The sequence below is a fragment of the Pongo abelii genome, chromosome 1, assembly GCF_028885655.2.
Source record: "Pongo abelii isolate AG06213 chromosome 1, NHGRI_mPonAbe1-v2.0_pri, whole genome shotgun sequence".
NCBI classification, from domain to species: Eukaryota; Metazoa; Chordata; class Mammalia; order Primates; family Hominidae; genus Pongo; species Pongo abelii.
In genome coordinates this window covers 198,197,092-198,224,803 of record NC_071985.2, presented here as the reverse complement: position 1 = coordinate 198,224,803, position 27,712 = coordinate 198,197,092, and the positions used below count along the sequence as shown (strand labels likewise).

At 38.0% G+C, this 27,712-nt stretch overlaps 1 protein-coding gene across 8 annotated transcripts in view; it reads left to right on the top strand.

Annotated features, from left to right (window-relative positions):
• Positions 1–27,712, top strand: part of ZMYM4 (zinc finger MYM-type containing 4) — a 156,247-nt gene that overhangs the window by 54,837 nt on the left and 73,698 nt on the right. For 6 of the 8 annotated variants that reach the window (XM_024248608.3, XM_002811070.5, XM_063713428.1 and 3 more), the window contains one exon: positions 2,534–2,579. The exons of 1 other annotated variant lie outside the window; for it this stretch is intronic. In XM_024248608.3, the coding sequence (XP_024104376.1) occupies positions 2,534–2,579 (46 nt within the window). Of the gene's footprint in view, positions 1–2,533; positions 2,580–24,709; positions 24,784–27,712 lie in introns of all 8 variants that reach the window. One more of the 8 variants, XM_054537882.2, reaches the window with a different exon arrangement.

The following is a 27,712-nucleotide window of genomic DNA, read 5'->3' as shown; positions in this document are numbered from 1 at the left end:
TCCTCCCAAGTAGCTGGGATTACAGGTGTGTCCCACCATGCCCAGCTAATTTTTTTGTATCTTTAGTAGAGATGGGGTTTCACCATGTTGGCCAGGCTGGTCTTGAACTCCTGACCTCGTGATCCACCTGCCTTGGCCTCCCAAAGTGCTATGATTACAGCATGAGCCACCAAGCCTGGCTTTTTTGTTTTGTTTTGTTATTGTTTTTGTTTTTGTTTTTGAGATGGAATCTTGCTTTGTCCCCTAGGCTGGAGTGCAGTGACACAATCTCAGCTCCCTGCAACCTCCACCTCCTGAGTTCAAGTGATTCTTCTGCCTCGCAGCCTCCCAAGTAGCTGGGATTACAGGTGCCCGCCACCATGCCCAGCTAATTTTTGTATTTTCAGTAGAGATGGGTTTTTGCCATGTTGGCCAGGCTGGTCTTGAACTCCTGACCTCAGGTGATCCGCCCACCTCGGCCTCCCAGAGTGCTGGGATTACAGGCGTGAGCCACTGCACCCAGCTAGACAACTCTTTTGAAGAGTTCTCCTGTCAAGGGGAAGAGAAAAATGAGCAGTAGCTCTAGGGGAATAGAGAATCATGAGAAATATTGTATAAGATGAGAAGGAATAATAGCATCGGGCCTTGGGACAGTATTGTTCAAAAACAAACAGTGCTATTAAACAATGGGATTCCTCTCAGTGTAGGCAGATGCTTTCATTCTTTGGCTTACAGAGTGACATTTTTCTTTTTTTTTTTTTTTTCGCTCTGTCACCCAGGCTGGAGTGCAGTGGCACGATCTCAGCTCACTGCAAGCTCCGTCTCCCAGGTTCACACCATTCTCCTGCCTCAGCCTCCTGAGTATCTGGGGACTACAGGCGCCCACCACCATGTCCGGCTAATTTTTTTTGTATTTTTAGTAGAGTCGGGGTTTCACCGTATTAGCCAGGATGGTCTCGATTTCCTGACCTCATGATCACCTGTCTCGGCCTCCCAAAGTGCTGGGATTACAGGCGTGAGTCACCACGCCTGACCCAGAGTGACATTTTTCATTTCCCATTTCCCTTTCATTCTAGAGCCTAGCTCATTGACTGGAATGGTAGGTGGAGTGACCTTCACTATTTGTTTGCTTTCCTTTACTTTCCAATGTTTACATAGTTGAATTTCAAGTTAAATGTGTTTATAAATTACCTGCACTATCATTTAAAAAAATTGCTCCTTTTGTTTTCTTTTGGAATTCTGATATATTTTACCAGGATGTATCTTTTTTTTTCGTTATTTCTTTGGTATTTAGTGGGTCCATTCCATCTCAGATATGGTATTTATATCTTCAGTTCAGGGAAATTTTTTTCTGTTATCCCCTTCACCATTATTTTCTTCTTTGGGGGTACCTTTGATATTGTTGTTAGACTTAGTGCTTCAATCCTCCATGTCACATAAATTATCTTTTCCAACTTTTTGTCTAGAGACGAAGTTTCACCATGTTGGCCAGGATGGTCTCTATCTCCTGACCTTGTGATCCGCCCCCCTCAGCCTCCCAAAGTGCTGGGATTACAGGTGTGAGCCACTGGGCCCAGCCAAGAAGTTGCTTTTTTATAAGTTACTTGTTTCCTTCTGGAGTGGTGGTTCTGTTTGTTTACCTTGAACTTTCTGTTTCACATAGGTTTCTTTTGGAAACCTGGGATCTTTTATTTTCTGTTAATATTTATGAATATCAGATACTACTGATTACTATAGCTAGCTGTTGTGTTTCCTCTACAGTTATGTAGGTAGCTAGGTAGTTCTTTTTTCCTGAAAGTTTCTCCCTTGAATGGGGTGGCTGATTCTGGCTTCTTATAGTAGGCAAGGTTTATCAAGAAGCAGCATTTCTTGTGTTCTTGCCTCATTGGTGAGTAACAGGCAGGGAAGCAGGAACCTCCAAAGTAAGGAGGCCTTCAGAGACTCAAAGTGAAGTGTGCCATTTTCTTTAGTTCTTTGGTGGAGTTACCGGTGCTTTGCTTTCTTTTCCCTGTGTGTTTAAAGATCTGAAATTACCTCCGACATGGCTTTACTTTTGTCTTAGGCACTAACGTACTCAGTAGGAACCATCCCTGTAACAGGCCTCACTTTCAACTTAAGAGCAGCATGTTTCTGGCTTTAGCTTAAGAGAAAAAGCTGTTAATTTTTTTGTTCAGTTTTGATGGGAAGTTTTACATAGTCAGTTCTCGGTGTTAGTAAGTTCTTATGAAGTGTTAGCTGTGTTTACTGTTATTAAAATATATATATGATCGTCTCTTTTGTGACATGAATGATTAAAAAAATAAGTAGTTGTTTATAGTGAGAGGATGTGATTTATCTCTTAGTTTTTGGTTTGGGGCTTTGGTCTGAGAACTACTTTGGTTCATCCTAAATTTTATTTTACTCTATTTGGCAATGTTTTTGTTTATATTGTGCACTTATGTAATTTGGGTTGAAAATTACAGCTCCCTGGGGAATAGGGAGGGGTACCAAAAGAACGTATGATAGAAGATATGATGGTAATGTTACTTTTCTCTTTCCTTTTTTGCTTTTCCAGTTTGAACAAAAAAGTGGTGCAGTTTTTGATGAAATTGTAGAGAACTGTAAGTACCATTTGAGAAAAAACAATCATGTCTTTAGATAGAAAATGAATGTTAATCTAGATACGGTATTTAACTATTATAGTGTTTAGTTAGGGCTGATTTATGTGATGGTTCAATCTGATTTAGTCTAGATCTCATCACATACTGTTCTTTTAGCAGATTAATCTGAATTGTAAGAATCTTACTTTTTTTCAATAAATATTTTATTCTCATAGTTATCATATTAAAATATAGCCATACTTTGTGTCTATATGGAAGATTATACTTACCACTATCAAGGGTTTCTACTTGGTTTAAGGTCTTTTATTTTCTTTTAAAATTCTTTTTGTGTTATTGTATTTTTAGAAATAATTTGTTTTTTATGATTATAAAAGTAATACATTCAATTTTACGATACAGAAATGAATAAAATAGAAAGTGAAAGCCTTTGTCATTACCATTTTCCAAAGATAACCAGTTTTAAAAGTTTAACATATATATCTTTCCAGACTTTTTTCTGTGAGTGTATATATCTATACATGGTATATGAAGATTTATATATGTGTGTAGGAATCATAGATACTGTTCTTGCTTTTTTTCATTCAACTGCGTAGACATCTTTCTGTGTCAATGGATATAGACCTGTTGCACCCTTTTTAATGGCTACTAAGTATTTTATTGTATGGCTGTATAATAAGTCCTCACTAAATGTTGTTGATATGTTCTTGGAAATTGTGACTTTAGGTGAAATGACATATAATGAAACCAATTTACTGTAAGTTTAAGTTGATATAAGTAAGAGTTAAGTTCCTGTGGCATATTTTTAGTCACAAAAACACCATCAAACTTCTAAATAAAGATCTGAAACACTTCTAATATTAAACATTGAAATAAATGTGAGCTATGCATGCATACAGGAAAGATTAATAAAAACAAGATAATTATTTACCCAGTTTTTGGTGAATCAGCGAGTGATGGTGCTTGTAGTGGTGGTTGGTTAACTTAAGGAATAAATGTTTGCAAAGCAAACACTGTCAAGAGCACCTCCTACCACCATGCAGTTCAGAAACAAACAATAATAAACATGATGGGCTCACTGAATGTATCATTTATGTACATTTCTGTGCTGATTATATATTTTATGAATTTTATTACAATAATTTGTATTCATTCGTTCATTTTCCAATCCCCTTATTCCAATTCAGGGTCATGGGTGGCCGAAGCCTATCCTGGCAGCCTCAGGGCACAAGGCAGGAACCAGTCCTGGGCAGGATGCCATCCCATCACAGCATGCATTCACACACACACACCCATGCTCACTCAGACTGGGACAATTTAGACATGTTAATTAACCTAATGTGCACATCTTTGGGATGTGGGAGGAATCTAGAACATCTGGAGAAAACTCCTGCAGACATGGAGAGAATATACAAACTCCACATAAATAATAGCCCTGGCTTGGAGTCATTTTTTTTCTCTCTTTTTTTGAGATGGAGCCTTGCTTTGTCACCCAGGCTTGAGTGAAGTGGCGTGATCTAGGCTCACTGCAACCTCTGCCTCACAGGTTCAAGTGATTCTCCTGTGTCAGCCTCCTGAGTTACTGGGACTACAGGCACACGTCACAACTCCTAGCTAATTTTTTGTATTTTTGGTAGAGAAGGGGTTTTACCATGTTGGCCAGGCTGTTCTCGAACTCCTGACCTCAAGTGATCCACCTGCCTCGGCCTCCCGAAGTTCTGGGATTACAGGCGTGAGCCACAGCGCCCAGGCTTTGTTTCTGTCTTCAGTGCTACAGCAAAATAACATTGAATGAAATGTTATTAGAGGACCTGCTGTACTATAATTTAACTAGCTTCTTTTATACATGTGTAATTTATTTTCAATTTTGCATTATTATTAAGAATATTGAATATGTATTCCCATACACATCTTTGTATACTTGTTGAAGCATTCTGTAGAATAAATTCCAAGAATAGAATTGATCAATTATGAAAGGATATTTTTGTGCTTTTTTATGAAAGATAAATTTTGTCAACTAGAGTTGTTGAATTAAGGGAATGTACTTTTTAAAAAAAAAAATTACTTCTACCAGTAGGATCTGTACTTTCTTTCTCTTTGTAATTAGTTTAATATTTTAGAATAATAATATTTTTAGACTACCATCTGATTTTATGTTATTGGATATTGAGAGGTAACTATATCTCCTGATCTTCAGTGGATTTAGTTATTGTGTGTCTTTTTTGTGTTAGGCAATCAAAAATAGAATTTAGCTAGCTTATCCAGAAGAAACATTTTAGATATATACTAGGATATTTCATAAAATATAAGATAAAATGAATTTCCTCCAGGGTACTCAGCAAAAGGAGATCATGTCTGTTCTCTACAAGTGCTGCCAGAAAGCAGTTATATTCTCATGATTTTTAGTCTTTCTGTATATCCATTCTAAATTTCAAGTTGTTTGGAGAAAGATTATGATTGGGCCAGCTTGATTCTCATGTTCATCTTTGAACCAATTATCTATGGTCAGGGAAACCAGGCCAGATAGTAAAACATACCTCTTGGAAGGCATCCCTCTGTCACTACTCACTTTCGCCAAATAATGTTTGAATACCTATTTTGGATGATATGCCTTTGCTCAAGTGCGTATATTGGTATTAGAAATGAATCATATAGCTTTCTAATGAAGATTTTAATATGATGCATTGTTAAGGTTGTTGCAGTAAAAACAATCTTAAAGAGGCAATAGGAATCTGTATTAAACCTGTAGCCGGGCTACTGTACTTGGAGTTCTACACCCAACATTTGGGGTTTGTGTTTCTGGTGCATGGTTATGTTTCTGGTGCATGGTTTATGTTTCTCTGCTCTCCTTCCTTAAACATTATTAGGCTCTAGATTTACAAGCAGAATGTTTTATTCTTTATTTTAGTTTTTATTTTAGAGACAGGGTCTTGCAGTTGCCTAGGCTGGAGTGCAGTGGCATGATCATAGCTCACTGCAACCTTGAACTCCTGGGGTCAAGTGATCCTCCCATCTCAGCGTCCGAGTAGCTGGGACTATAGATGTGATCACCATGCCTGGCTAATTTTTTAAATTTTATTTTATTTTATTTTTATTTTTGTAGAGATTAAGTCTTATTATGTTTTCCAATCAGGTCTTAAACACCTGGCCTCAAACAATCCTCCTGCCTTGGCCTCCCAAAGTGCTGGGATTACAGGAGTGAGCCACCACACCCAGCCAACCAGAAGGTTTTATACCAAATGTTAGTTGCAAATGGTGCAATAAAGGTTACCCTTTATCTCCCCTTTTCTGGTAGTTTAAATTAAAAGGATATTGAAAGCCCTGGAGGCAGAGAAGTGACTAGCTTGGAAGGAATACTGACCTCTCTCTGTGAGGGGAATTCAGGAACATAGACCCCTATTCAAGAGAGATAAGGGCAGACAGCTACATAGATGATATTCTGGAAAGCTCCGATACCAAAGATGATCATCCTAGCCCTCTCATTTTGTCTTGGGATTCATGTCTAGAAGAAAAGATTAACTGTATGTCAGGGAAGTGTCTCAAAATGTCTGGTGTAGCACTAGACCTACCAGACCTACCCTGCTAGACCTACCATCTACTCATTGCCCAACACCACCAGGATGTGGGACCTCAAATACTTGTTTTGTAGATCAAATTCTGCCCTACTGTGGTATAATCCCATCACTGTCAGCAAAATATAGTATTTGCTAATTATTGGCACACATAAACTAGCAGAGGCTAACCCCATTTGTGAAGACATTGAGAAATCTAGTTTAAACATGAAAAATCAGAATTGACTTTCCAAAGATACCATATCTTCAGTGAAAGGGATTTAAAAGAAAGAAGACTTCAACATTTCATACAGGTGAGAAGAGAAGGTACGGTTCTTCAAGTTTGTTCTCCTGTGTCAGGAGAATTTGTGATGTGGATTTTTAAAGATACATGGTGTGTTAGAGGAAATGACTGATTCTGTAGATGATCTTAAATTCATGTTCCCTCAACCATTACTAGTTTATGTGAAGTTTTAAAGAAGTTGAAATAAAATAGGAGGATTGTTTTTATTTAATATATTCAGATAGTTGCTTCCTTAAGTCAAGGATTTTTATTCATTAAATGGCTCTAAGATAACCAACTGGTTACTCAGCAATGGTTACTTTTCTTATTGGTAGAGTAAGTTTATTGAACATAGCAGACTTGACAGTTTCAGGGCAAAAGTAAGAGCATTGCTGATTTGTTCATGAAGTACAGTTATTTGGATTCTAAAAATTATTCTTATTATTTTGACTACTTTCAGTGTACTAGTTTACTTGTGAAAAAGTTACATGTATTATCTTTTAAAAATTCTCCCTTTCTCTGGTTTAATTGAGGCAGGGTCTTGCTATGTTGCTGAGGCTGGCTTCAAACTCCTGGGGTCAAGCAGTCTTCCTTCCACTGCCTCCCAAACTGCTAGGATTACCAGCATGAGTCACCATGCCCTGCCCTTTAAAAATTCTAATAATAATTATATTAATTAGGATATTAGGTTTAACTATATATAATAGAAACACAATAGAACTTTATTTCTTGGCGCGGCATGGTGGCTCACACCTGTAATTCCAGTACTTTGGGAGGCTGAAGCAAGAGGATTGCATGAACCCAGGAGTTCAAAACCAGCCTGGGCACATAGCAAGACCCTGTCTCTACAAAAAATACATAAAATAGTTGGATGTGGTGGTGCATGCCTGTAGTCCCAGCTGCTTGGGAGATTGAGTCAGGAGGATTGATTGAGCCCAAGAATTTGAGGTTACAGTGAACTGATGGTGCCATTGCACTCCAGCCTGAGCTGCAGAGAAAGACCCTGTCTCAAAATATAAAAGGAAGGAAGGGAAGAAGGGAGGGAGGGAGGGAGAGAGGGAGGGAGGGAGGAAGGATAAGGAAGGAATCAGGAAAGAAAAGAAGTTATTTCTCATATAAAAGAAGCCCAGATGATAATATGGCTCTGTGGTTATCAAGAAAGCTCTTCCAGCTATCTGGATTTTATCCCTAGTGTGTGACTTCCATTTTCAAGGTAGCGTGGTGTTCTAGGATGGCTGCTGTATCTTGAGCCTGGAGTAGGGAGGAAGGAGAGCAAAAGGCACACTTCTGAACAGAATCAGCTTCTTGAAGAACTTTCCTGGAAACTCTACCTGTGTACTTAGGTTTATATCTCATTGGCCATCCTACCTTCAAAGAAAGCTGGGAATAGTAATCCTTTAGCTGAGCCCATTGTTGTCAAGAATAAAATTGAGGCTCTCTTAGTAAGGCAAACGGAGAGAATTGTTATTGTGTACATAGTGTCTGCTGCAACAACCTTTTTTCAAAGGTACTATGACTGTTTCTATTTCACTAAGGAGCAAACTAAGGCTTAGAGACATCATTTCACTTTTAAGTGATGGAATCAGGATTTGAATGCTGATTTACCTAGCTACAAAATCCCTCCTTTCAAATCTTTCATTACCTGTTTCTGTACCTCACCCTAGTTCACTTGAATCACAGGTTTTGAAGAATAACTATTATTCGACAAAATAGTGGAGTAACTTATAAAGTAATTCAGAAATAGTTTTAGGTATATTAACCATGACTGAAGTTTTTGTGGCTGCTTGTGGAGCATCAGCATCAGTTTGTGTCTGAATTATAATGTGTCTGCCTTATCAGTGCAGCTCGATTTTTAAAAGAACTGATATAATTAAAATTTTTCTAAATGGAACAAACAAAAAATAAAAAAACTGATAATTTGAGTCTTTTTTTAAAAAAATACTTAAAAATTTTTGTTTACGTGGTCTTTTGCTAAGTATTATTTGGGTCCTTCAAACATTGTAAAGGAATACTTTCTTTATGAGAATGTTGAAATCAAAGCCTAAAAGTCTTCTTTAGGGATGTAAACATGGGTAGAGAATTGAGATGGTGTTAATTGAAAAACACCTCACAGTTCTCAATAATTTTTTAGTTATCCTTAAATAAAGGTATAGGTTCTTCTTGAATTAAACAAACTGATCAGTGATTAGTATACAATTTTCAAATGAATAAACTGAACTAAACTGATTTTTGTTTTATCTCTGTATTGGTAAAAGGTTTATGTTTTTGCCAGTAACTTATAGCAATTTCAGCATTGTTATCAATAAAATTGTGGTGTCCGTCAGGTGTAGTGGCTCACGCCTGTAATCCCAGCACTTTGGGAGGCCGAGGCGGGTGGATCGCTTGAGGTCAGGAGTTCAAGACCAGCCTAGCCAACATGGTGAAACCCTGTTGCTACTAAAAATACAAAAAATTCACTGGGTGTGGTGGCGGGCACCTTTAATCCCAGCTATTTGGGAGGCTGAGGCAGGAGAATCACTTGAACCCTGGAAGCGGAGGTTGCAGTGAGCCGAGATCGTGCCACCGCACTCTGGCATCCTGAGAAACAGAAAAAGACTCCATCTCAAAAATAAATAAATAAATAAATAAATAATAAAATTGTGGTATCAAGGAAACTCTGACACTAAAAAGGAGATATAAGTTCTATGTGAATTTTAGTTTAGGTTGATCAGTAGGATAAGAGGGTGGTAAAAGTATGTTGTAAATATTTGAATATAAGATGATTCCAAATACAGGGTTCTGACCCATTTCCCAGTGAAAAGATAAGAGAAAAAAATAGAATTTTGTTATCTAGAATACATTTACTAATAGCCATGTGGGTGAAATAGATGTCTATTAATCATTTATTAAATTATACATATTTAAAATCTCCTTATGTTAAATAGTATTGATTTAGAAAATACTGGTTTTCTTATAGTTGTTTTGTGAATTTTATGCAGAGTCTAGAAATTTGACATTGTTAATCACTAGTGTCACTTTTTAAGTCAGTTAATGTAGTTTTCCATAGCCTTCTAAATTATGTAAGATATATTCTGAATTTGCATTCTGATTGCTGGTATGTGCTACTTAACAAATCACCCCATAACTAATGTGTAAAACACATTTATTAAGCTCAAGGATTCAATGGCTCAGGTGTTCAGAAAGGGTATACTAGGGATTTTTTTTTTTTTTTCTCCACAATGTCTTTGGTCTTGACTGAGAAGATTTGGAGGCTGAAGTTGACTGAATGGCTTGATGTTGGAATAATCTGAAAGTTTGTTCACTTATGTTTGGTGCCTTGCCTAACAGGACTCAAAGACTGTGACTGCTGACTTGAGCACCTGTGCGTAGTCTGTTACCTTGCCTTCCTCATAGTGTGGCAGCCTTAAGGTCTTCTCACTTCTTTTTTGGTGGCTCAGGGATCCAAGCAAAATAATGATTCAGTGAATAAGGCATAAGTTATATTATTATTATTATTTTTCCCCAGACAGGCTCTCATCCTGTCACCCAGGCTGTAGTGTAGTGACTATCATAATTCACTCTGACCTCGAACTCCTGGGCTCAAGTGATCCTCCTGCCTCAACCTCCCAGGTAGCTAGAACTATAGGCCTGCACCTCTGCACTCGCCTGAGTTTTAAATTTTTTTTGTAGAAATGGGTCTTGGCTATGTTGCCCATGCTGGTGCATCATCTTTTCTGACCTAGCTTCAGAAGTAATTTGGCATCCCTTCCACCAAGCAGTTCACAAGCTTGCCCAGATTCAGAAGCTATAGACCCCACATCTTAATAGGAGGAGGGAGGGTGAAGGTCACGTTATAGAAGAGCACATGGATGGAAGATACTGTTGCAGCCATTTTTATAAAATAAAATCTGCTGTCACAGCATATAAAATACCCTGTTAAAAAATATTCTAAGCCATCAAATAGCTTTAAAAATTTTATCCTATAGGTCTGTGTTTGGATCTTCATGGCATTAACTATTTCCAGTAATACATGTATGTAAATTTCATGAATCTGATCATACAGGATTTTTTTTTTTTTTTTTTTTTGAGACAGAGTCTTGCTCTGTTGCCCAGGTTGGAGCGCAGTGGTGCGATCTAAGCTCACTGTAGCCTCCGCCTCCTGGGCTCAAGCAATTCCTGTTCCTCAGCCTCCCGGGTAGCTGGGACTACAGGTGCACCACCACGCCCGGCTAATTTTTTGTATTTTTAATAGAGACAGGGTTTCACCATGTTGGCCAAGCTGGTCTCAAGCTCTCGGTCTCAAGTTGATCTACCTATCTCGGCCTCCCAAAGGGCTAGGATTACAAGTGTCAGCTACTGCACCTGGCCCATATATGATTTTTTAAGAGTAACATTTTGGCTTTTCTGTTGGCTTGGCCTCACCTTCCCATATCATTGTTCCTATCCCCTCTCATAACCTGTGTCAACAGCTTTGTAGGTAGCCTTCCATGTTTTTTCAATGCTCATAAAATCATTATTTACATAAACATACACAAATATATGTATGTCAGGATTTTGAGTTTTTCTTATTTAACAAAAATGGGATCATATACATACTTTTCTCCTCCTCACTTCTCTCTGTCTTGAGTACTTCATAAAACCCCTTCACCTCAACCGGAACAGCTCTCTATTCTGTGATTTTGATGCACAATAAGTCATTTTCTGCTTTGTTTTTAGGCATTTATGTTGTTTAAGATTTTTTCTGCCACAATGAACAATGATACATTAAAAGTCCTTTAATGTATGTTTTTGTAAATTGGTCATTTTGTGTATGTGGTTAGATTCCAAAGAATAAGGATTCTGTGATTTTTTTTCTTTTTATTATTATTATTATTATTATTATTATTATACTTTAGGCTCTATGGTACATGTGCGCAACGTGCAGGTAAGTTACATATGTATACATGTGCCATGCTGGTGCGCTGCACCCACCAACTCGTCATCTAGCATTAGGTATATCTCCCAATGCTATCCCACCAAAAAGCATGCTGTAATCCCACCACTTTGGGAGACTGAGGTGGGCGGATTGCTTGAGCCCAGGAGTTCGAGACCAGCCTGGGAAACATGGCGAAACTCCGTCTCTACAAAAAATACAGAAAAAATTAGTTGGGCATGGGGGCGCATGCCTGTAGTCCCAGTTACTTGAGAGGCTGAGGTGAGAAAACTGCTTGAGCCCAGGAGTTCGAGGCTACAGTGAACTATGATTATGCCACTGTACTCCAGCCTGGGTGACAGAAAGAGACCTTGTTTCTAAAAAGTAAAAAAGCACTTTAATACCTCACATTTCCACCAGCAGTGTATAAGAACACCTTCCGCCATCCATTAGTATATATGATAGCTCTTCTTAATATTTTCCAGTCTGATGGATGTAAAATATCACAGCCTTAACTTCAATTTGCATGTTCCCAACTCTTGTAGAATTTGAGCAGCTTTTAATAAGTTTAACATTTAGACTGGCTTTCTCTGTATTGTCTAGTAATAAATATTTGTTGAAGAATGAATATCTTTTGCCCTTTAAAAAAAGTTTACTTTTTCTTCATAGCAAGTTGTAAGCTTGTTTTATATTTTAATAATAGCTGTTATGGTGAGTTACAGTAAGCACAGTAAAGCATACATCTGAAAGAAGATTCAGATATACATAATAGACAATCACTGTATTCATTCAGGATTTTTAACTTTGAGAATGCATAACGTAAAGTTCTTTTGATGGGGGCGGGAGTTCTGATTTCCCTCATTTGACTTCCTTTTTGTGTCATCTTGAGCTAAATAAATGTTTTTGACACTTAAACATTTTGGTATTGTTTATGACATCTGGGTTTTCAGTCTTGTTTAAGAAAGTTTTTCTCACTCCTTGGTTATTTCTCGGAATACTTCGAAAGCTTTTTATAAATTATTAAACACAAAATACACTTACAATGTAAGATATATTTTATGAAAACCCTTAACCACTTAGCTTTTTAAAATGTATATTTTCATGCTCTTGATGCCAGTTTCCCAGTCTTATACAAGTAGCCACCTCTCCAAAAAGGTAGCCATCATCCTGAATTTTGTGTTTATTTTCTTGCTTTTCCTTTACCACAATTATTGAATATTTGTAGTGTTGCTTGTTTTTGAGCTTTGTATTGTTTTTGAATCATGCTGTGTGTTACCACTTGCTTTTATTTCCTATTGCTTTTTTTTTTTTTTTTTTTCCAGACAGAGTCTCGCTCTGTCACCCAGGCTGGAGTGCAGTGATGCGATCTCGGTTCACTGCGATCTCTGCTTCCCAGGTTCAAGTGATTCTCCTGCCTCAGCATCCCGAGTAGCTGGGACTGTAGGCACCCACCACCATGCTTGGCTAATTTTTATATTTTTAGTAGAGATGAGGTTTCACCATGCTGGCAAGGCTGATCTCAAACTCCTGACCAGGACTCTTGATCCGTCCGCCTCTGCCTTGCAAATGCTGGGATTACAGGTGTGAGCCACCATGCCCGGCCCTCATTGCGTATTTCTGAGATTTTACTGCATTGTTGTATGTGGTTCTTGTTTATTTGTTTGTCACCAATGCATGATAATTCATTATATAAATATATAACTTTTAAATTTTGGAAAAAACATAAAATTCTGGGCCGGGCGCAGTGGCTCAACGCCTGTAATCCCAGCACTTTGGGAGGTCAAGGTGGGAGGATCACGAGGTCAGGAGATCGAGACCATCCTGGCTAACACGGTGAAACCTTGTCTCTACTAAAAATATAAAAAATTAGCCGGACGTGATGGTGGGCGCCTGTAGTCCCAGCTACTCAGGAGGCTGAGGCAGGAGAATGGCGTGAACCTGGGAGGTGGAGCTTGCAGTGAGCCTGGGCGAGAGAGCAAGACTCCGTCTCAAAAAAAAAAAAAAAAAAAACCATAAAATTTACCACCTAAGTGTGCAGTTCAGTAGTGTTAAGTATATTCACACTGTTGTGCAACAGATCTCTGGAACTTTTTCATCCTGCAAAACTGAAACTCTGTACCCATTGATCAATAAGTCCTCATCACCCCATCTTCATCCCCTGGCAACCTTAGAAGTTTTATCTTCTAAGAGTTTGACTATGATAGTAACTGTGTGTACGATAGCATATCCTCAAGGTTCATCATGTGGAACCACCTTGTGGAACCATGTTCCATGTTGAACCTTCTTGTACCATGTTGAACATTCTGATACATGTTGTAGCATGTGTTAGAATTACCTTCATTTTTAAGGTAAAAATGATACGTTAGTATATCCTCAAGGTTCATCATGTTGAAACTTGTGGTACCATGTTGAACATTCTGACACATGTTGTAACATGAGTCACAATTACCTTCTTTTTTTTTTTTTTTTTTTTTTGATACAGAGTTTCACTCTTGTTGCCCAGGCTTGAGTGTAGTGGCAGGATCTTGGCTCACTGCAACCTCCACCTCCCAGATTCAAGCGATTCTCCTGCCTCAGCCTCCCGAGTAGCTAGGATTACAGGCGTGGGCTACCACTCCTGGCTAATTTTGTATTTTTGGTATAATTTTGTATTTTTAGTAGAGACAGGACTGTACCACGTTGGTCAGGCTGGTCTCATTCCTGACCTCAGGTGATCTGCCCACCCCAGCCTTCCAAAATGCTGGGATTACAGGCATGAGCCACCACGCCCAGCCAATTACTTTCATTTTTAAGGCTGAATAATATTCAGTTGTTTATATAATCCATGATATGGTTTGGCTCTGTGTCCCCACCCAAATCTCATCTCGAATTGTAATCCCCACATTCAAGGGAGTGACCTGTAGTCCTCATGTCTCTACAAAAGAGAAGTGATTGGATTATAGGGGCAGTTCCCCCAAGGTTGTTCTTGTGACAACGAGTGAATTCTCATGAGGTATCATGGTTTTATAAATGGTAGTTTTCATGTGCTCTTCATGCTCTTGCCTGCCACCATGTAAGACATGCCAGCTTCCCCTTCTGTCATAATTGTAAGTTTACTGAGGCCTCCCCAGCCATGCTGAGCTATGAGTCAATTAAACCTCTTTCTGGGCCGGGCACGGTGGCTCACACATGTAATCCCAGCACTTTGGGAAGCTGAGATGGGCAGATCACTTGAGGTCAGGAGTTCGAGACCAGCCTGGCCAACATGATGAAACCCCATCTCCGCTAAAAAAAAAAATACAAAATTAGCTGGATGTGATGTTGCACGCCTGTAGTCACAGCTACTTGGGAAACTGAGGCAGGGGAATCGCTTGAACCTGGGAGGTGGAGGTTACAGTGAGCCAAGATTGCACCACTGCATTCTAGCCTGAGCAACAGAGCAAGACTCCAACTCAAAATATATATATATGTATATAGTAAATCCATCCTGTTGTCTATAGATTTCTTGATGTTTCTAGTTTTTCTATTGCAAATTTATCCTTTATGATTATTCTTGCATATGTTTTTTGATAACATATAAGAAATTAATATGTATGCAATTCAGTATAAGATCTGTTTCTTATGGTAGGTCTCTAGGGCAGAGGTTGGCAAACTTTTTCTCTAAAGGGCCAGACAGTAAACGTTTTAGACTTTGTAGATCATACTGTCTCTGTTGCAGCAGTTCAGCTCTGCCTTTGTAGCATAAAAACAATACAGATAAGGCCGGGTGTGGTGGCTCACACCTGTAATCCCACACTTTGGGAGGCTGAGGTGGGTGGATCACCTGAGGTCAGGAGACCAGCCTGGCTAACATGGCGAAACCCCATCTCTACTAAAAATACAGAAATCAGCTGGGCGCGGTGGCAGGCACCTGTAATCCCAGCTACTTGGGAGGCTGAGACAGGAGAATCCTTTGAACCCAGGAGGTGGAGGTTGCAGTGAGCCAGGATTGCACAACTGCACTCCAACCTGGGTGACAGAGAGAGACTCCATCTCAAAAATAAAATAAAATAAATAAAAACAATATAGATAGTACATAAATGGATTATTGTGTTTCTGACAAAACTTTATGGACTCTGAAATTTGAATTTAGTGTAATTTTTCATGTGTCAGGGAATGTTCTTTTGATTGTTTTTTAAACTATTAAAACATGTGAAAATCATTCTTAGCTCTTGGGCTATACAGAAACAGCAGGTAGGTCTCTTGGATTTGACATGCAGGCATAGTTTTACCTACCCCTGTTGTAGGGTATATTTGAGGAAGTGATTGCTCAGGCCTAGGGGGGTGTACATTCTCAACTTTGCTAGAAATGCAAAACTTTTGTGCAGTTGATCCTTGAACAACATAGGCTTGAACTGTACGGGTCCACTTATGCATGGATTTTGGATTTTATTTAGTAAATACAGTTGGGCCTCTGTATCAGTGGATCCTGCAACCAAGCGTGGATAGAAAATGCAGTATGTGAGGGATGTGAAACCTGCTTATACAGAGGGCTGACTTTTTTTCATATCAGCAGTCTCATGCCAACTGTAGGCCTTGAATATGCTCAGGTTTTGGTATCTGTGGGGTAGGGGAATGTCCTGGAACCAAAGCCCCAGTAATACCAAGGAAAGACTAGTTTTATCCATTTACATTTCTGTTACTGGTTAATTAAAGTTGTGGTCACCTCACATCTGGCCAACACTTGATTTATTAGACTTTTAATCTTTGTCAGTATGGAGGATATAACATGAACTTCATTTTGTCTTTAATTTGCATTTCCTTATTAATGATTAGTTGAACATTTTTTCATGTTTATTGGGTATTTTTAATTTTTTGTGTGAAATGCCTGTTACATTAAATCTATTACCCACTTGCTGTTAGTTTTTTTCTAATTGAATTGTAGGCGTTCTCTAAATGTTCTGAACAATAAACTTACCAGTTATAGATGGTGCAAAGAAACTTCTCACTCATCTCTTATGTCTTCATAAAATCTTTGCATATGCAGAAGTTAATTGATTTTAATGTAGTTGAATGATAATAAATTTATCAGTCTTTTCCTTTATGGTTTATATTTTAACCCCCATTTTATTTAGGAAAAATTTCCTGGGCTGAGATCAGGAAGAGCAATTACAGTTTGCCCTCTGTATCCATGGGTTCTGGATCTGCAGATTTAACCAATCATGGATCAAAAATATTTGGAAAAAATATTAATGATTGCATTTGTTCTGAACATATAAAGACTTCTTTTTCTTGTCATTATTCCCTAAACAATAAAATATAACAACTATTTACATAGCATTAACATTATATTCTTTTTTTTTTTTTTAAGATGGCGTTTCACTCTTGTCGCCCAAGCTGGAGTTCAGTGGCGCGATCTTTGCTCACTGCTACCTCCGCCTCCTGGGTTCAAGCAATTCTCCTGCCTCAGCCTCCCGAATAGCTGGGATTATAGGCACCTGCCACCACACCCAGTTGATTTTTGTATTTTTAGTAGAGATGGGGTTTCACCACATTGGCCAGGATGGTCTCAAACTCTTGACCTCAGGTGATCCGCCTGTCTCGGCCTCCCAAAGTGCTGGGATTACAGGCATGAGCCCATAATATTAAGTTCTATAAGTAACCTAGAGATGAATTAAAGTATATGGGAGGATGTGTATAGATTATATGCAAATACTATTCCATTTTATATAAGGGACTTGAGCATCTGTGCGTTTTGAGCATGGTTGGGAGGGGTGTCCTGGAACTAGTGCGCCATGGATATGGAGGGATGACTGTATGTTATTTCCTAAAATCTTTATTGATTTTGCGTTTCACATATAGCTTTTGAATTACCCTACACTAATTTTTTATATGGTGTGGAGTAGAGAACTAATTTTGTTTACTATTATAAGGCTAATAAATTACCTTACTCACCAGCATCTATCAAATACTACCTCCTTTCTCCAGTAAGCTGCAAAGTTACTCTATAACTACATTTGTAGGCATCTCCCCACATTCTCAGTTAATGTTTTCTTGGACTGTTTGTTTATTCCTGTGACAGTACCAAGGTGTTGTAATGAATGAGCTGTATAATAATTCTTAATAATCTGATGGGACACGTCCCTGAAAATTTTTCTTCAGGAATGTTTTGCCTATTCTTGCCCCTGTTTACATTAGAAATATCTTGGGAAGTTTCTGACAGAACAAAATCAAATAACAAAAGTTTTTTGGGAATTTTATTGAATTATCATGAATGTGTAGATCAACTGAGAGAGAAGTGGCATTGTGTCTTTCTATCCATGAACTTGGTATGTCTTTGTATTTGTTTAAATCTTTAATGTCTTTGAATAAAGTTTTATAATTTACTCTGTAAAGTAGCAGTCCCCAACCTGTTTTGGCACCAGGGACCAGTTTTGTGGAAGACAGTTTTTCCATGGACCCAGGCATCGGGGGAGAGGCAGGATGGTTTTGGGATGATTCAAGCACATTACATTTATTGTGCACTTTATTTCTGTTATTATTAGATTGTAATATATAATGAAAATCATTATACAGCACATTATAATGTAGAATCAGTGGGAGCCCTGGTCTTGTTTTCCTGCAACTAGATGGTCCTATCTGGGAGTGATGGGAGTTAAGTGACTGATCATCAGGCAATAGATTCTCATAATGGGCAGGCAACCTAGATCCCTCACATGCATAGTTCGCAATAGGGTTTGCGCTCCTATGAGAATTTAATGCTGCAGCTGATCTGACAGGAGGCACAGCTTAGGCGGTAATTCAAGCGATGGGGAGTGGCTGTAAATACAGATGAAGCTTTGCTTGCTTGTGGGATGCTGACCTTCTGCTGTGAGGCCCAGTTTCTAACAGGCCATGGACTGGTACTGGTCTGTGGCCTGGGGTTTGGGTACCCCTGCTATAAAGGATTATCATGCAAGCTCTTTATTTTATATTTTAGCATTTAAGTTTTATTTAATTGGATGTAGGGCAAGATTGGGGTCCACTTTTATTCCTTAGATGAGTAACCTATTGTGCCACCATAATCTTTTTATCACTGAACTGAATTAGCACCACTGAGATATATTTAAAGTTCTATGTATATTGGGATCTATTTTTGGAATTTCTATTACATTCTATTAATATATTTATTTTTATATTGATGCCATATTGATTTTTATTATTTGTATATTTATTTGAAGGAGTATTTTTAAATTACTGTGTATTTATTGGCTTTGTGGTATGGACATTTATCTGCTGGGTCAAGCCACTGTCTCAGTTTTATTTTTTGTAATTTTTGCTTTCCATTAAGCCACTAAATTTTAACATGATTTTATATACTTTCCAAAAATATTTTGTTGGACTTCTCATTGAAAATGCATACATGTACGTATATTACTTTTGGGCAGAATCAATATTTTTATTATGTATTTGTTCTTACATACAATAAGAACAATACGCCCAAATCTTAGCATACAGATCTTATTTTATGCCATTCACTAACATTTTATTTTCAAGTAATATTTATTGTGCGTTTTCTTGTATCAGTTGTTCTTTAGTACTTTGACAAATGTAAAAATTTTTATTTTTTATATTGAAAAACTTTTTTCATTTCTAGATTCTTATTGCAAGAATAGTCAGGGTGTTACTTAATTCCCATATTAAATCTAGTAGGCTTTTAAAATAAATTTGAGTCTGTAGTTATGCATTCATAAAGCCATATCATCTAAAACTATTTTATTCCTTTTTTCCAGCTTGTTCAGATTATGTAATTTTACTGTTTTGCTAAAATTTATAGGACTTCATTAAATATTAAAGTAGTAGTGACTTTTGACTAATTCTTGATTCTAAGTAAAGTAGTTAATTTGTAGTATTTTGTCATTGGGGGCTGATTGTAGTTGGTTTCTGTCAAATAGGCTTAGGCTTTATTACATTAAAAAATATATATTCCCATTCTACCTTGAGGAATGGCTAAATAATATTAGTATTTATATATTGCTAGATTCAGTTTGCTAATATTTTCCTGACAAATTTTGTGTTAAGATTGGAGTTATAGCTTCGTTAAATTTTTATACAATTAATCACTGAAATTATCTGGACCTAGATATTTCTTGGTGTGATGATTTAAAATTCTGAATTCACTTTCTTTAATAGATACAGCATTTAAAGAATTTTATGTTTCATCTTGTATCTGTTTTTGGTAGGTTGTATTTTTCAAGGCATTTGTTCATTTCATTTTTGTTGTTGTTATTTTTAGACAGGGTCTCGCTCTGTTTCAGGAGTGCAGTGGCGCCACCTCAGCTCACTGCAGGCCCCACCTCTCATGCTCAAGTGAGCCTCCCACCTCACCCTCCCCCGTAGCTGGGACCACAGGCATGTGCCACCATTCCTGGCAATTTTTTTTATTTTTATTTTTTGTAGAGAGAAGGTCTCTCTCTGTTGCCTAGGCTGGTCTCGAACTCCTGGGTTCAAGCAATCCTCCTGCCTCGGCCTCCCAAAGTTCTGGGATTACACTGCTCTTGGCCTCCATTTCATTTAAGTCGTCCCTGTCTTTTGAACTGTAGCTGTTTTGTGGGGGATGGAAAGTAGCATCTCAATGCATTTCCCTGGTAACCAGTGGTGTTGAGCATTTTTCAGAGTACTTATTGGCCTTTCCTAAATGTTGTTTTGTGAAGTGTATGTTTGAATTTTTGTCCATCTTAAAATTTGTTTGTCTTCTTTTTATGAAGTTGTAAGGATCCTTTTTGTTGTTGTTGTTGTTGTTGTTGTTGTTAAGACAGGGTCTCAGTCAGTTGCCCAGGATGGAGTGCAGTGGTGTGATCATGGCTCACTGCAACTTCAATTTTCTGGGCTCACGTGATCCTCCCACCTCAGCCTCCTAAGTAGCTGGGACCATAGGCACATGCCACCATGCCCAGCTACTTTTTTGTTTTTTCTTTTTGTACTTTTTTGTAGAGATGGGGTTTCACCATGTTGCCCAGGCTGGTAGCGAACTCCTGGCCTCAAGCAACCTGCCCGCCTCAGCCTCCCAAATTACTGAGACTACAGGCATGAGAATCCTGAGCCTGGCCCAGGATTCTTTATGTATAATAGTTTGGATACAAGTCTCAATAGATGGACTGATAGAAACAGATGGGGTTATCTCTGTGTCTGTCTCCATCAATCTACATCTGTATTTCTCTCTCCATATCCATCCATCCATCCATCTATGCATTCATCTGTTCTTTGGATTGCCTTTTGTTGTATTGTTGGTGTCCTTTGAAAAGCACAAATTTTTAATATCGATGAAGCCCAATTTTATTATTATATTTTTATGGTCTATGCTGTGTTCTAAGAAATTTATCATAAGATCATGAAAATTTGTACTTGCTTTTTTTCTAGAAACCTTATAGTTTAGGCTTAGCTTTTATGCTTAAGTTGATGATCCATTTCAAGTTTCTGTATGTAGTGTAAAATAAATCTTTTTGTATATGGATGTCCAGTTGTATCAGTAACATTTATTGAAGACTTTTTTTTTTTTGATTGATTTACCTTGGCACTTTTGTGGGAAGTCATTTGACCAATGTTTTTGAGTCTATTTTTGGACTTTCCTATTCCACAAATCCGTATGTTTATCCTTAGGCCAATATCACACTGTCTTCGTTAATTTAGCTTTATATTAAGTCGGAAGTTTGGCTGGGCACAGTGGCTGACACCTGTAATCCCAGCACTTTGGGAGGCCAAGGTGGGCGGATTGCCTGAGGTCAGGAGTTCGAGACCAGCCTGGCCAACATGGTGAAACCCCGTCTCTACTAAAAATACAAAAATTAGCCGGGCATGGTGGCAGACACCTGAAATTCCAGCTATTTGGGAGGCTGAGACAGGAGAATAGCTTGAACCCAGGAGGCGGAGGTTGCAGTGAGTCGAGACTGGGCCATTGCACTCCAGCCTGGGCAACAAGAGCAAAACTCCGTTTCAAAAAAAATAAATAGGCCGAGCGCGGTGGCACATGCCTGTAATCCCAGCACTTTGGGAAGCCAAGGCGGGCAGATCACAAGGTCAGGAGATCAAGACCATCCTGGCTAACACAATGAAACCCCGTCTCTACTAAAAATACAAAAAAATTAGCCGGGCGTGGTGGCACGCGCCTGTGGTCCCAACTACTTGGGAGACTGAGGCCGGAGAATCACTTGAACCCAGGAGGCAGAGGTTGCAGTGAGCCGAGATTGCGCCACTGCACTCCAGCCTGGGTGACAGAGTGAGACTCCGTCTCAAAAATAAATATATAAATAAGTAAATAAATAATCAGATGTTCTAAGTCATTATTTTTCAAAGTTGTTTTGCTACCATAGATCTTCTACATTTCCATATACATTTTAGAAGCAGATTGTCAGTTTCTACCAAAAAGCTTACTGGAGTTTCTATTGGGGTTGTGTTGGATCTGTAGATCGGTTTAGGGGGAATTGACATCTAAATAGTAATAAATCTTTCAGTTCATGAGCATGATGTGTCTTTTAGTTTGTTTAAGCTTCTTTAATTTTACTTAACAATGTTTTGTTGTTTTCCAAGTATAGGTCTTGTACCTATTTTGTTATATCCATAGATATTTCAAATTAGGCAACTATAAATGAAGTTTTTAAAAAATTAAATATATGTTGTTGAGTTATAACTTCTAGATAATAAAATTTATTATATTTTCAAAGCATTTGAACTTGAACTTTTCACTTTGAAATAATTTCAGACTTTAAATATTGGTATAAGTCATCCAGTTCTGTTTTTTGTTTTTTTTTAATTGTTTTGGCATGGCCAGGCGTGGTGGCTCACGCCTGTAATCCCAGCATTTTGGGAGGCCGAGGTGGGTGGATCACGAAGTCAGGAGTTCAAGACCAGCCTGGCCAGCATGGTGAAACCCCATCTCTACTAAAAATACAAAAATTAGCTTTGCACAGTGACGGGCACCTGTAATCCCAGCTACTCGGGAGGCTGAGGCAGACAATTGCTTGAACCCAGGAGGCGGAGGTTGCAGTGAGCTGAGATCACGCCACTGCGCTCCAGCCTGGGCGACAGAGCGAGACTCTGTCTCAAAAAAAAAAAGAAAAATTGTTTTGGCTTTTCATGTCTCTTGTAGTTACACATACATTTTAGAGTCAATGTGTAAATTTCTAGAATAATCCACAGAGACTTTGGAGTTACATTAAATCTCTAGATTAATTTGGGGGAAAATTAATACCTTAAGTATATATAATATAGTCTTTCCATAAGCATGGAATATTTATTTTTTCCTTTTTTTTTTGAGACATTCTTGCTCTGTTGCCCAGGCTGGAGTGCAGTGGCGCTATCTGGGCTCACTGCAACCTCTACCTCCTGGGTTCAAGCGATTGTCGTGCCTCAGCCCCCTGAGTAGCTGGAATTACAGGCGTGTACCACCATGCCTGACTGATTTTTATATTTTTAGTAGAGATGGGGTTTCTCCATGTTGGCCAGGCTGATCTCGAACTCCTGGCCTCAAGTGAGCCACCTGCCTCGACCTCCCTAAGTGCTGGGATTACGGGTGTAAGCCTCTGTGTCCAGCCGCTAGGATCTTTATTACAGTATTGAGTAGAAGTGGTGAGAGGAGAGATTTTTAACTGTTTTTTTTCAACTTAGGGGGAAAGTATTCAGTCTTAAACTGTTAAGTAGGTCATGAGATGTTGTTTTTTTTTTTTTTTATAGATGCCTTCTCTCAGATCAAAGACCTTCTTTTCTCTTTTTAGTTTACTGAAAGATATTTTCATGAATGAGTATTAAATTTTGCCAGTTGCTTTTTCTCTATTTAGATGACCATGTTATTTTTTCCTTTAATGTGTTAATATGAAGATGAATTTTAAAATATTAAACTTACTTTGCATTTATGGGATAAATCTTACTTATGATATATTATTTGTTTTATATGTTTCTATATTCAATTTGCCAATATTTTAAGTATTTATGCTAATATTTTAAGCACCTATGTTTGTGAAAGATACTGGCGTGTATTTTTCATGTAATGTGTTTTCCTGGTTTTGGTCCCAGGGCAATATTGGCCATATAAAATTAGGAAATGTTCCTTTCTCGTATTTGCTTAAAGAGTTCATATAAGATGGGTTATTATTTCTTAAGTGTTTTATTTATTCAATTCACTAGTGGAGACATCTGGGCCTGGGGCTATTGAGATTTTCTATTTCTTCCATGTCAGTTTTGGTAATTTTCACCTTTTGAGCCATTTCGCTATCTGCACAGTCAGTCTGCATCATCATGGAAATGTTCTGTCTGTACACAGTTAAAGTATGGTAGCCACTGGCACCTGTGACTGTTGAGCACTTGAAATGTGGTGGGTGCAGAACTGAAGTTTTAGTTTAACTAAATTTATTGCTTCTGGGCCTCTTGGCTAAGATCAAGTGTAATTTAATTAGAATTAAGTTTAAATAGTCACAGGTGTCACATGGCTACTGTATTGCATATCACAAAGCTAAACTGTCATTTATTTTTGTAAAGTTGTTAAGCATTCTTATGTATTGCCATCAAGTTAATATTTTAAACTGTGTGGACCTCCAGTTGTTTATAATATTTTCTTAGTTTATTTTTAATTTCTATAAAATCTGTAGTTCCTTATTTCATTCCTAATATTGGTAATGTGTATCCTCCCCCACTCCCCGTATTACTTTTTTTTTTTTAAAGACATGGTTTTACTCCTGTTGCCCAGGCTCTAGAAGGCAGTGGTGCGATCTCGACTCACTGCCATCTCCGTCTCCCGGGCTCAAGTGATTCTCCAGCCTCAGCTTCCTGAGGATTACAGGTGCATGCCACTTCACCGGCTAATTTTTGTATGTTTTGTAGAGATGGGGTTTCACCATGCTGCCCAGGCTGGCCTTGAATTCCTGGGCTCAATCAATCCGCCTGCCTTGGCCTCCCAATCCCACGGTTGCTGGGATTACAACCGTGAGCCACTGTACCCAGCCTCCCATATTACTTGTTAAAAAATATCTTTAAAAACTTTAATTGTAGTAAAATATGCATAAAATGAAATTTACCATCTTCACCGTTTTTAAGTGTACAGTTCAGTAGCATTAACCGTTTACATTGTTGTGCAATCAATCTCTAGAATGCTTTTCATTTTGCGAAACTGAAACTGTACACCCAGTTTCCCAACTCGAAATTTCTCTCTTCTTTCAGCCTGTGGCAATCACCCTTCTACTTTGTCTTTATGAATTCAGGTATTCTGTAAAATTCTGTATGTTATGTAAGTGGAATCATGCAGTGTTTATCTTTATTTGGACTGATTTTACTTAGCATAATGTCTGCAAAGTTCATCCATTTTGTAGTATGTGTCAGAATTCCTTTCCTTTTTAAGGCTGAATAATATTCCATTGTATGTATATACCACATTTTGTCTGTTTATCTTTAGTTGGACACTTGGGTTTCTTCTACCTTTTAGCTGTTGTGGATGAGGCTGCTATGAACATGGGAGTACAGATATCTCTTTGAGATCCTGCTTTCAGCTCTTTGAGGGTAATATGATAATTCTATTTTTAAATTTTTTGTGGAACTGCCACTGTTTTCCATACAGCTGCACCATGTTAAATCGTTTGCATTTATAGTGCACAAGGTTTTAAATTTCTCCACATCTTTGCCGACACTTGTTCCCTCTGTCCCTCCCTCCCTTCCCTCCCTTCCCTCCCTTCCCTCCCTTCCCTCCTTGCCCTCCCTTCCCTCCCTTCCTGTCCTTCCCTCCCTTCCCTTCCTTCCTTTCCTTTCCCCTCCATTGTCTTCCCTTCCCTTCCCCTTCCTAACTTCCTTCCTTTCTTCCTTCCATCCTTCCGTTCCTCTATCTCTCTTTCTCTTCTTTTCTTTCTTGGTTAATAGTCATCTTAATGGGTCCAAGGTGGTATCTCATTGTGGTTTCGATATGCATTTCTCTAATGATTTGTGATGTTGTGCATCTTTTCATGTGCTTATTGGTTGTTTATATTTTTCTCTTTTTTTTTTAATGGTCCGTCTAGAAGTTTATCAATTTTTTTTTCAAAAATCTTGTTTTTGGTTTTATTAATTTTTCTCTGTTATTGATCCATCTTCTATTGCATAGATTGTTTTCTTATCTTTATTGTACCTTTCTTCTACTTTGGGTTTAATTTGGTTGAGTAAATTTTTATTTTAGGTCTGTTGCTCTTTGTTTTCAGCCTTTTCTTTTTCTCTTCTCTGTGCTGTCTGTATGGTTTTTATTACACTGTCTTCCTCTTTAGCTGTTATTTTCTTTTGTATTGTCAAATCTACTATTAACCCATCTAGTAAATTTTTATTTTAGATACTGTATTTGTTAGTTCCGGAAGTTCCTTTTAAAAAAAATATATTTTCAGGCCAGGCACAGTGGTTCACACCTGATCCCAACACTTTGGGAGGCTGGGGCAGGTGGATCACTTGAGGTCAGGAGTTCGAGACCAGCTTGGCCAATATGGTGAAACCCTGCCTCTACTACAAACACAAAAATTAGCTGGGAGTGATGGCATACGCCTGTAATCCCAGCGACTGAGGGAGCTGAGGCAGGAGAATCACTTGAACCTAGGAGGCGGAGGTTGTAGTGAGCCAAGATCACGCCACTGTACTCCAGCCTGGGTCACAAAGCGAGACTCCATCTCAAAAAAAAAAAAGAAAAAAAGAAGAGAAAGAAATAGTTCTATAGATAATTTCCCTAAGTAGCTTTCTAAGCCTATTTAACTCAATATTATTTCTCTGCCATAATGCCAGTTGTACTGTGTGAACCACACATAGCCACATTGCCATAGATGGAGTGTTAGCAAACCTTTTTCCTAAAGGGCCAAATAGTAAATATTTAAGCTTTCTTGGCTGTGGTCAACAAATACGACTTTTTGCATTCTCCTTATTCTTTTTACAACCTTTTAAAAATGTAAAATCATTCTTAGCTTAGAGCCATCCAGAAATAGGCCCTGGATAAAATTGTGTAAGTAGGACTTCTTCTATATATATATATTTATTTTGAGATGGAGTTTTGCTCTTGTCACCCAGGCTGGAGTGCAATGGCGCTATCTTGGCTCACTGCAACCTCTACCTCCTGGCTTCAAGCAGTTCTCCTGCCTCAGCCTCCCAAGTAGCTAGGATTACAGGCACACGCCACCACACCTGGCTAATTACTTGTATTTTTAGTAGAGACAGGGTTTCACCATGTTGGCCAGGCTGGTCTCTAACTCCTGACCTCAGGTGATCCACCGGCCTCGGCCTCCCAAAGTGCTGGGATTACAGGCGTGAGCCACCGCACCCAGCCTTCTACTTTTATTTTCAAAAAAATCTCCATTGACCATTTTTGCACATAGTATGAGCTCTAGTAGAAGTGGTTTATTCTGTTAATGAACTTATGAGAGTAAAAAAATGAAGTTGTTATAAATTTACTGATGCCATTGAGGGAAAAAAAAGTACAAGTTACTGTGTCTCTACAGTTATAAAGCCCTTAATAAAGGATTATTTTAACATTGCTTTCTTTTTTTTTTTCCCTGGATTATAAGGGGTAGCGTTAAAAATTAGGTTCAGGGCTTGAACAGATTCTTGTTTATCTGAATAGAAAGGGATATCAGCTAAATCTGCTGTGACAAGTGGAGAGAGAAGATGAAAATACAGATTTTTGTTTTATAAGTAACAGAACTATGTTACAGAAATTTTGGAATTAGAAGGAAGAAGAATAGTAGGAATGCTTATGGGCCTAAAGATTGGGGTACAGTTGGGTAGTTGCTACTGTCTCCCCGTATCTCTGTGGTATTGTGCTTCTGCCATTATTGTCAAAAATGACTTTTGTATTTATTATTTTGTTTAAATATTATGTTATTCTGCTTACAAAAGTAATATGCTCTTTGAAATACTGACATGTAATAAGATGAAAATTTTACTCAGTAAGATGATAGTTTATTACAGTGATGTGCTTCAGTTTTAATAGACTTTTGACAGTTTTTAGGTAATTGCTGAATGTTTTGTCAGTTTATATAGATACCTCTAATCTTATTGATCATTGTTGCCAGAACACTAGAAATAACAGGGATCATTCTAAAAAGTAAAGTCTGTTGTAGTTGTTCTCATATTGAAAAACAATGATTTGTTTTGTAAAATGGTTTATACTGTACTTCAGTCATAATTTTTAAAGCCTTAGTGTGTAAGTTGACTATTAAAATTGGTAAAAATCAAACTCATTTCTATCAGAAATGTATCAAGTGTACATATTTATCACCTTTTGGTAAGCTATAAAATCAGATTGATCTAAATATTCCACTGGTTTCAAACTTTAAAAAAAAATTTGAAACACTGTTAGAGATATATTTTACATTGAGACATATACATGTGTATCTCTGTGTGTACACAAACATTTTGTTGTAGCATTACTTATTGTCATTCTATATGATACACTTCGCTTTCTGTTCTAGCCCATTAAAAAAATACT